Here is an 11,183-nt window from a genome sequence, read left to right on the forward strand (position 1 = left end):
AGAAGGAGCTTCCTTAACTATGAAGTACTAAATAAAAGGAAGGCTGATGCAACCTAAAACACAAGAGTGTAATTGAGTTTGAAGATATCCATCATTAGGTGCAACTGCGTGCAACGTGTTGAATATTTCCCATTGAAATAATACATTGAACGTAAATTAATCACTCTGTTTGGATTTATAATGCTTTTAGTGAAACACACATGTATTTTAATTGGGTGGGCTATCAGTTAATTTAATCACTGTCTTTGTTCTTATCATGTGCGCAGCAGAGGGGTCGTTGTCAATACAAAGAAAATGCCTCAGGCACCCTCCAGAAATGCTCAGAAAATTATCATCTATAATTTAGAATATTACGCCAATTAAAGCACAATCTGGATCCAAGACAGCAGAAAGAAATGATGAACTAGTTTCAAAAATATAAATACATAGCTATGGGTAAAGGGATGGTTTAAAAGTAAAGAGAAAATAGTAGCCTACTGAGCTCAAGGGTTCAGAGTTTCAATGGCCTGAAAAAGTTATTATGGCAAATCGAAATTATAAATAAAATCATAAATCGATAGCTGTCATACATGTAGTATAAAAAGGACAATAGTTTTTTTTCTGAAAAGGTATGTAGTTCTTAAGTATACATGTTCAAATAAAGACGTACAATTGTTTTATAAAGTAGGCCTACTTAAGTAAATGTACAGTTTAATACCACCACTGTATGTGTTGAAAACCAATTTCTTTACGTCTGCAAGTAGTAGGCTACTGAGAACAGCATGTATTTGAAGCAATTGAATATTAAGTGATTTAAAAGGATAATTAACAAAGAGATGCGTCCTTTAGTGTCAGAGGGAAGAAAACATACACACAGACAGAATAATATAACCAATTTTTATTTAAATATAAAAACTGGTAGCACCTTATCTGTTAGAGTTTTGGTCAGATCAGGTAGACAAAATGAGAGTTGGATTTTTTTCTGAAACACAAAGACAAATTGTGACTTTCTAAACAAATACTTTTGGTCATCACAACTGGTATAAATTCATTGTCATCTTTTAGTTTCTAACATGCAGGCAATAATTGCATCAGACATTAAACATCATAGAAAAACCACATTACCCAGGAAACATAACCCCACAAAATATGTTGTACTGAACTAAAAACGGAAAAAAAACATTTTCTTGCTGATTGAATCTTGCATCTACATGTATTGGTTTGTTTGATTAACTGTTTGAGTATTTTAATTATCTATGAATTTTGACAGGGACATTTGTGTCATTTAGGCACAGATAAAAACACAAGGCCAGCCTCAAAGTAGGCAAACGGATTACAATATAAAATGTTAAGCATTAAGAAGTACTGGACAATACAGATTTTTGGCCAATAAATATAGAAAAAACACTCACACAAATCTGATATTTTCAAGTGTTGCACTGCAAGTACCACAGCCCAATGGCATTACACTTGCTCTCGACAGTGTTTTCTCACGCTCAGCATGACACATCAGAGTGTGTAGGCCCACAAATCTCTTTTCAGGCAGAACACAATTCTCTGTCCGATTGTATTTTTAAAAGGCACAGTTTTTACTTTCAGCACTGTCAATATAAACAAGTGCAAGTTGTTTGTCATATAGTAATAAATGAAAAACATAGTAACAAATGAACCATAATTAAACCTCGACTGAAAACCATGGCATTTGTTGTCGTCCTATGTGCCAACATATTCCAGTGTGTCTGCCATTAAAGACAAGATTTCACCCTGTTAACTTAACTTATGTCAGATATAAATCACTCATGATGTATATTTGCATGGTTTTTATAGTACAAATAGGTAAAATACACTTTTGTTTCTCTGCTCATTTACAGGTAAATAAGGCTACAGTAATGTTTACATCTGCTGAATGCAATTATTGACTGGCTACTTACGAGGTACTGTCCATGTAATCACAGAAGTGGGTTGCATAGAGGAACCGTGTTTAAAAATAGATTTCTTTATAAAAAACCTATTAAAAGAAATCCATAAATGTATAAAATCTGGTGGAAATTGCAAAAAAGAGCTGATTTTTTTTTTTGTTCCTTAAAAAAGGCACAAGAATTAAAAAAATAAAACAATGTCCAAAAGTCAAGTCAGAGCAGGCAGGCTTCTGCTTTGGCAAAATAACCACTTTAATATTCTAACTGGAGAGATTGTGATGGGATTGCTTTGGTTGTTGTTTCCCGCTCTTTCAAATAGTGGTTGTCAATAATGTCAGCACTGAGGTTCAGAGGAAAGGCCTCAGATTGCTATCTTTAGTTTCAGCTGAGCCAAACACATTGTGTTTTACAAGCTTGGTATTTCCTTAACCCCACGGCTAATACACATTTTCTAAACAGAAGATTTCGTGCAGAGGCAAGGAGAACAACGTCTGAAAACTGTTATCTATTGTCAAAATACGGTTTTATTGTAGTTGAAGAAGCTTCAGGCTGGAGGTCTTAGCAGGAGAGGTCCTCAGAGAGCTTAATGTCCACGGAGCAGGTCCAGCTGCGTGTAAACATCCTCAGCCTGACTGAGTTCCTCAAACACAGGCAGAAGGTTTAGCAGCTCAGCGTCATCCATGTCATCAAACCATGACACCACAGGAACCTGACCAAGACAAAGAGTCACTCACAAACTGTTGGCTTTAAACTAAATAATCACATCAAAACATCCCCTGAGAGTGTCGTCAGTACAGTTCTGATACAAATGAATATACATTTAACCTATTTTAATCCATCTTTAATGTAAAGTGGATCTGGAGTGTACATTCCTCTACATTTAGGTTTAGAACTGACACAATAACCACCTTATTGGTAAACGATTAACTTTTTAATTAATTTTTCGAGCCATAAAATCAAGTCAGTCTTTGTTGTTGGGAGTGGGTAAGACAAATAAAAGACGTTTGCGTCATAATGGGTATTTTTCACAATTTCGCACCATATTACAAGCAATAAAATACAACTTTTATTATTAAGTAATCTGCCGATTTAATGATTATTACCAATGATTTGTTGCAGCCGTTATCGGGACGTCGATAATACACTTGACCATGGCTATTTTTCTTAAACATTGAAGAAAGAAGCTAATCTCACATTACCAAACCTCCTCTCATCGAGCTTGAGGTCGATTATAAATCTTTCAAATCAATTGAGAACATAAGATCTATGCTTTAGAACAAACAACTTGTGCCTGAAAGCCCCTGTGAGCAGGATGAAACAGATCTTAGATCAGGTGTCACATCCTTTGATTGACGGAAAAATCATCACATTTGTAAAAGCTATTTTGAACACAAAGAGATATGATTACTGACAGTATTGATGGAAACTCACAGCATTATTAGGGTGGAAGATGTAGGAGGCGGGGGAGTTATCCAGGATGAGGGTTTTGTTGAGATCTCTGCCCAGGCGGCTCAAATCTTTGACATAGCAGCCTTGGTGGAATACACAAGATTCCCGGAATAACCGGGTCCTGAACACACCACAATGATCCAGCAGGTCCGTCACTGGGTCCGCATACTGATGGGGGGGGAGAGGGGGGGAGGCAGGTTGGACTAATGAAGCACTTTCTACTGATGGTTGGTAATAGCTATCAGAGAGCTATCAGCTAAGAAATAGCATCACACATACAAACTGTAATCATGTGGATTAGGTTGCAACAACAGATATGTTTGTGTTGTTTAGTCATCTTTACGGTCTTAGTAACTGTGAACTAATTTAGGTTGACTTAACACCAATAAAACTTAAGTAATATCACAAGCTTTAAAATAGCTGTCAACAATTAGCTTTAGGCTTTATGTTTGTTTAATTTGCAGGATAAATACATGCATGTCTTTCAGTTAGTAGTACTTTTACATTATAGAAGGAGGGGTAATACATGATTATGCTAACTTCAGGAGAGGTATTTCACATTTTTGGATAAAATGTGGTTATCGGAAATGAATTGCACTATCGTTACTAAATGGGCAAGTCATTTAAAATAGCACCAGTTTACGTTATGATTAAAAACTTCAGATATGTGGACCATGTGATATTTCCTCTTCATCTTTAATCTTAACGGGTCATATGTTTGCAAGCTAACATTAGTGTTGGCAGCTGGCTCAGTTAGCCGTGTAGCATCTTGACCTTGCACTTTGGCTGTGTAAGTATTTACAACTCTCCGCTGAGTTGTGCAACCCATTTTAATGTATGTATGCATATATCTCCATCTACCCTATAACTAGGCGTAGTTAGAATTACAACATGAGCACAGAAACAAACTATGGCTTTGAATGTGAGCAAGGTGAACACTGAGGTGTCTAGCAGCATGGTAAGCAGCTGTGATCACAGTGAAAGGAGGACTAGAAAAAACAGACCGAGCTCCGACAGATCAGACATCAGATACTGAGAGCTGGAGAAAATATCTATTTTAAGTATCTGCTGTAAAGTACCTTTGCAAGACTGGCTGTAAACAGCACACATTCAAACAGCTCTCCCATCCTCTGCAGGAACTCGTCCACGTACGGCCTCTTCATCACATACACCTGCAAGACAAACACGCCATCAGCAAACAGGACTATTTTAATGCCATTTGTCACATTTGTACCATCAACTTATTATTTTTATCAATTGTATTTTCTACCGCTGACACATATGCCTACTTATAATTGCATCTATATATATACAAATGTTGGTTAGATATTTCTAAAAATAAAACATAACAGTCATTGATAATATATATTTATAAAGCCCTCAATACAGTAGATCATATACTACATTTTATTTGATTAAAATGGTCCTTTATCCATTAATAGACTCAAGTGATTATTTAATCCTTTGAGTCTCATGTTGAAGCACGACATCTATGGAAACGGCATATATTTTTGCTGCACACACTTTTAACAACAAAACTGCACTTATAGGTCCATTTAAAAACGTGGCTACAGAACTCTTTAATGTAACCGTTTTAACTGTTGTCTGGTGGATTTCTTTAAAACAATGTTTCTCGTTGACATCAGTCCAAAAACAAGGGCCGTGTTTCCTCAAGACTTCAAAATAAAGGTTGATGAGAGTTCCCGTCGGTCGGCTGCTAACGGCCAGTTCCTGAAACAGGTAATCAAGAATAGGCCGTGCCAGAGTTAACCAGCCTATCCTGGATTACTTGAACCAGGCAGAGGCCCACAGAGGATCGCGCACCAGCACCCGGGGCCACGGATCACGTTTCTGAGTTAATGACATTTCCATATGTCCAAAAGTGGGAAGCTCTCAGTCCAAGGGGAACAAACCGGTCAGACACAGAGTGCCAGTTGAGCATTTCTTCTCCATACATCACTTATTAATGATATTTCAGATGAGCTCTGCTGTAATGACTATTTGTTCCTGCTGATGCATCCACTTCTCCTGTGATTTCCTTTTTTCAACATCTGGCCAGTAGAGGGCTCCGTGGGGCCGTCGGACTGAAACCTGGCTGATCAGTTACAAGACCCATCCCTTTTCAGCTCAGCAACCGCGCCACACACACACACGCGCCACACACACACACACGTTTACCTGGTGTGTGGTCCCCTCTATCTCCACAGGCACGATGAAGTCTGCATTACTAATAGGCTAGAAGGGGGAAGACACAGAGGGAGATGGTTGGCCTGCTCAGCGCATTCACATGGCATTACATAACACCTGAACACTCCAAAGCAGACTACGCACTGCTACTACAAATCACAGCAAGAGCCTACACAAACAGAATATAATTGACTTGATGTTCCACGGGCACATGTGATGTTTTAATAGAAGACACATCAAAAGGAGAACTAGCACGGATGCTACCACATACTATTAAGTGGATTACAAACATTTACTTGATGCTTTATTATCGGTAAATCAGAATAAGAAAATGAACTTGTGTTTTGCTTGAATACCTTGAATGAGCTGTGCACCAGGGTTTCATCCAGATCTATGACCACACATAACTTCCCTTGGTCCTGGGCCTCTATCTCAGGCAGGAGGCTATATTCAGATTGCTAAGAAGACAGAAAACAAGCTTTTCTAATGTTACTGTCCATCACACACATATATTTAATATATCTTGTGCTATGTGTATACAGAATAAGCATGCTTAGTCCTAATAGGGCAGTGATTCATATGAAAATCAGACCTTGGTTGATACATTTTACCTCTGGGAAATTAGATTCAGTTTTACAGATGCATGAATGTGTGGGAGAAGCATTATTATTTACTGTCGGCAGGTTTAGGATAAGCATATTAATGTGTTTTTCATACTTCCCAAAAGCCTCTCTCCACCTGGCATTCGCCCTTAGGGAGAACACATTAGCTTGATATAATCTCCCTTTTTTAGATATCTAGCGTCCTCTTGATATTCATTTCATCTTTATGAGCAGAGTCAACGTGAAATTAATTATTTAAATATGACATACCTTTAAGGGAGGCACATTTAGATTGAGAACAAATCCTACACGAGCAACAACAATCTTATTTCACAGGATAAGCAAACGCAATGTATCATAACCCCATCGGTCTTTTCATTTGGTTTCATTCCACAATAACCCAGCGCTACCGATCCTGCTCGCTCCTGATGCTGGAGGACGATCCTCAATGTGAGCAAACATGGCATCTCATTAAAATGCCTCTTACATGCGGCTGAAGCTCTAATCAGGCTGACAGCGTTCACCAGCCGCGTGCAGCAGGCGCTCAAGGCTTTCTTTTTTCTCCACCTCAGCAATTACGAGGCACACAATACACCATTCTCTGCTCACCGTCAGGCTACAGGATTGATAGTCACTCTGATGCTCTTATCATCCTGGGGGGGGGGGGGGGGGATCAAGTGTGAACATCAAAGTGATTCCATATACGCAGACAGTTGCGGTTAGCCTTTAAGATGTGTGGAGCAGGTGCAGTAGTGGTTGCCGTGTGCAGTTGTAAAAAAATAATGTTGCTTGACGACAACATTTTTACAGCATGTTTATTCCCACAGATGGCAAAACTATTCAAACAACTCACGTTCAAGCTTTTTGTGTGTGTGTGTGTGTGTGTGTCAAGAAAGTGACATTTTAAATAAACACAAATAAATCCGGGCCTGAACTCCTCACATTGTTTTCAGCTGGTGTGAAACATTGCTGGAATAAGAATAGCGTTACCTTGACAACCATCCCATTTTCCTGCGCCTCCAGCAGGGCCTGATGGGAAGGCGGTGGTGTTGGTGGTGGCTTGGGGTCATCCTGAGCTTTAAGGCAGCAGAAGAGCGCCTTGAAGATGCTACAACTTCGAGGCTGTTTCAAGGCAGACCGGCTCACCTGGCCTGCGATGCAAAAAGATAAAAAAGGGACATTCGTGAGGAAGCTGCAAGATGGAACAACGTTGAAATGTTAAGTAGGAGCTTGAATTATACGTCAGATATACCTCATCTAATCTCTTCCAAACGCATGGGAACAGATGAAAAACACTCAAATCAACCACTTGAATTCAGTACAATCAGTTGTGAGGTATTTGTAGCTTGTAGAACGATGAGCTTCCTCCTAAAGGCACCGTCCATCTGTCTATGGGGATGGTACAGCTCGCACATGAAATCTGTTTTTAATGCGCCTGCCTCTGCTGCTGCAAATGGCTGGTACATGTTATATAATCACAGAGGGCGGGAAAAGCCACACTTTTCAGCACTACCTTCAACAGAAAACACAGACAGAACACATTCCGACCATTTTAAACTCCAAGACCTTACGGGGCGGCCTGAAGCTATCCAGAACAGACAGACGGACAGCCAGTGATCCGGACAAGCAGTCACACCTCAGCGCTCTGTGCAATTCTTTAATCAGTCACCCTAAACAAGAGTCCCAGGCCAACGCAAGACTTGCAGTGAAAGAAAGGGAGAAAAACATTCTTCCCAGTCCCCCTCTAGAGTGTTTCATGTGAGGACATGCAAACATAATTTATACCAATTAAAACAGACTCATCGTAAACACGCTCGCACTTTACTCGGAAAAGGAACTGCTGAGAAACAGTGAAAAGTCAAATCAGAAAGATTTGTTTCTAATAATCTACAGATTCCAGGCCGTGAAGACATAATGCAGACACACACCGAGGGCCATGTTACACAACACCATGTTTAAGAGACAAAGGAGCCCGATTGGGTCATTCCTCAGATGTCCTTCATTAGTCCTGCACACTTTTAGTTAGTAACAATATATCCCTTATAATCAATATGACCAACCAAACTTAACCAATGTAATCCACATGATTAATATAAATCCTGACAGCCAATCAGTGTAAACCAGCATATTGATTTCCCAGAGGAAGGGCAGCATGTGCCATATATGACATAACACATGCATTAGATCCCCTGCATGTGAGAGGATGGACACATAACAGAAGATTAGTCCGACATGTCTGTGATATAACGAAACATGCCAAGCAATGCAAAAAAAGGGCACTGCGAATCATTTTCTCTGTCTGCAATGATGCATTATGCACAAGAACCAAGTAAAGCCTGTTTTCAAGCCTGAGGAAATCTGTGAAACGGTGCTACAATGGGCGTGTGCAGAGGGGTGTGTTTGTGCATTCCGCTGTCAACACCGCGGCACCTGGTATTTCTATACTCTGTTAATAATCAACAGCTAGATTCAACCTTTTAAATGCTTAATCTTTTTATACAGACGCTTGACTAGTCAAATACAGGCAAACGTGGGATCAGTGCAGCAGTCTTTACTGCTCGTGCACTCATCTGTGACTCCTGCCCCCTTTAAAATATGAAGAAAAACAGCAGAAATGAACCCAACTGCTTTACTGTACTAGTGCTGCCTGTGGTGACAGGCGAGCTCCTTCACGCTGTGTACCTGGTATAGTAGTAGGATGTGGGATGGTGCCAAACAAGCTGGAACCTGATCGACATAAATACACGGCATGTTAAGAAGATTTACACATAACAATAGATACAAACAGAATTGCTAAGATCTGAATGGCAAACCCAGTGCGAAATGGAGACTGTGAACCTATACTCAATAGGAAAGGAGAACTAAACTGTGGTAAAGCTACACAATAATCCCACGTTTTTTTATTCTAACACCACTTTATGATGTGCAAGTGAAGAACAACAGCTACTCGGTAAAACATATTAGTAATTAACAATGTAGGATTCTTTCGAATTCAGTGGATGCGGGTTTTTTATGGATTAAATTGAAATATGACAATGTGTTTGACAAATGTAAAAAAAAAAAGGATGTCATTTTTATTCAAACACCACTTGTTTACGTGCAGGTGAAGAAAAACAGCTTATAGGCACAATAGTATTAGTAAAAAAAAATGACTGTGAATGTGGGTGTTATAGTGATTCGATTTAAATATGACAGATGTTTTTGGCAAATGTAAAAAAAAAAAAGGGGAAAAAAGGGGGCAATGCGCCTCTTTGACCGCGCTCCGCAGATCTCAACTGTCAAATGGGCGCACTACACACACAGCGATTAACATTCAATACAGCACCAAATCAAGCAGATATAATAACACTTCAAAAGCACATAAAAACACAGGCCCATCTCACCTGTTTTCGGTGACACTTGCACGTCTTCTTTCTGCACTTGGGTGATAACAGAACTTTCCATCTGACAATCACGGAGCCCTCAAAATCCTCAAATCCTGTCCCCGAGCACTGGTGGGCATCCCTCATTGGGTTTTATTGACAAGTAAACTCAAGTATTCACCGAGGTAACGTGTCCTCCGCCTCAGGATTTGTCTTGATCGTGGGTTTCTTTATTCCCAACGCCACCGCTTCTTCTCCTTCTTCGTCTCTCGGAGGTCCGCCGCCCGGGGAAAAGGGGGGCAAAGGCACTTGGATATGTTTTTTTTAGGGGAGGTTATTTGAGACTCTGTCAGCTCCGTCGTCTCGGGTTTACCATTACGGGTAAAAATCGCCGAGCAGCTCACTCTAGCGCGACGCTGCGAAGTCCGTACTCTTGCAGCAACAACATGGAGAATCCAGGCGAGAGGAGGAAAACAACCGAGGAAATGGGGCAAGGTGGGGCGGTTTCAAGCCACCCTTTACTACAGATAAACAACATCGCCCGAAAGGCCTTAAAGAGCGACGAAAAACACCGAGAGTCGATCTCTACGGTCGATTTCGAAGCATTTAAAAGGATTTCAGTGTGCAGTTAGATGTAAAATATGAGTTTTGTTGTTATCCGGGGCTTTGTTTTTCTACGGTTGGGACTCTGAGGGCGCCTTGAAACCGTCTCCGCTCTCTGATTGGACGCCCTGGCGAAGAGGGGCGTGGCTAAGGCATTCCTCCCTGTCCTGCACGCGCCGCACCAAACACATTCCAGCGCTGCTCGAGATCACAATGTTTGTAAGTTATTTAAAAAATAATAGTAATTTTTGCAAATACTTATTTACACATAAAAGAAGACAGTTCCTTCTCCTAAGGTGAGACACTACACGAAAAAACATTGTCTTATTTTGCATTGTTTAATTTTTTGATTTTTGGGCTAATGTTGCTTCCATAACATATTCTTACGAGTGACAGGAAAACGTCCGGCAAACAGATGTGGGTGTTTATTTTTCTCACTTTGTCTATTTGCTCTCGAATATTTCTCCTGAAGTCGCCTAAAGTTATTATTAGATTATGCCTCATTTGCATATTTAAACATAGCATTTCAAAAAACGTTTAGGCCTATAAACAAAAAGTAATTATTTTAATTATTAAACTTTCAATATGATATATATACTACTTATATGTTAACATATTCCATTTTCCCCCCAATTATCATTTAAAAAAGTTTTCGTTATTTTTTAGCATTTCCTTTTTTACAAATATATTAAATTGTTGTTTGTAGTATGCATTTGTTCCTCCAGGAGTTGGAGAGAACATCATTTATAATACAGAAAAAATGCAATTATCTCCCAAAAAAATGCATTATCTTTACCTGTTATGTTTAATGCTTTAATTATTGTCCAGCAGTGGCTAATTATGGTTTAACACTGTATACAGTAGGGTTGCATTAAAAAAACAAAAACAACATCTGGTTAGCCAAAAACAGGGTTCAGGCTTATTGATAAACAGGCTTATTAGATGAAAAGTCTATATTCAGTCAAAAACACTAAACGTACAATATGTGCCAGGCAGGATTTAGTACTTACGTGATCTTCTTTTTCATAGGTATTTAATTAGCATTGTTCGGGGAGCTTTCTTCTGTTGTGAATAAAGAACTT

At 39.4% G+C, this 11,183-nt stretch overlaps 1 protein-coding gene across 2 annotated transcripts; it reads right to left on the reverse strand.

Moving 5' to 3' along the window:
* Positions 1 to 862: 862 nt before the first annotated feature.
* ctdsp2 (CTD (carboxy-terminal domain, RNA polymerase II, polypeptide A) small phosphatase 2) lies at positions 863 to 10,244 on the reverse strand. 2 transcript variants are annotated; one of them, XM_034087318.2, is made up of 8 exons: positions 9,520 to 10,244; positions 8,819 to 8,863; positions 7,127 to 7,287; positions 5,891 to 5,992; positions 5,526 to 5,582; positions 4,427 to 4,519; positions 3,330 to 3,515; positions 863 to 2,607 (listed from the first exon to the last, which is right to left on the reverse strand). In XM_034087318.2, exons 1-8 carry the CDS (start codon positions 9,578 to 9,580, stop codon positions 2,482 to 2,484), a joined length of 831 nt encoding a protein of 276 aa, XP_033943209.1. In that variant the 5' UTR covers positions 9,581 to 10,244; the 3' UTR covers positions 863 to 2,481. The 2 variants fall into 2 exon arrangements, with proteins under 2 accessions (XP_033943209.1, XP_033943210.1); XM_034087319.2 differs by lacking the exon at positions 8,819 to 8,863 and having other exon boundaries at positions 9,520 to 10,237.
* Positions 10,245 to 11,183: the final 939 nt, after the last annotated feature.

Source organism: Pseudochaenichthys georgianus, chromosome 7 (genome assembly GCF_902827115.2).
Source record: "Pseudochaenichthys georgianus chromosome 7, fPseGeo1.2, whole genome shotgun sequence".
Classification (NCBI taxonomy): domain Eukaryota; kingdom Metazoa; phylum Chordata; class Actinopteri; order Perciformes; family Channichthyidae; genus Pseudochaenichthys; species Pseudochaenichthys georgianus.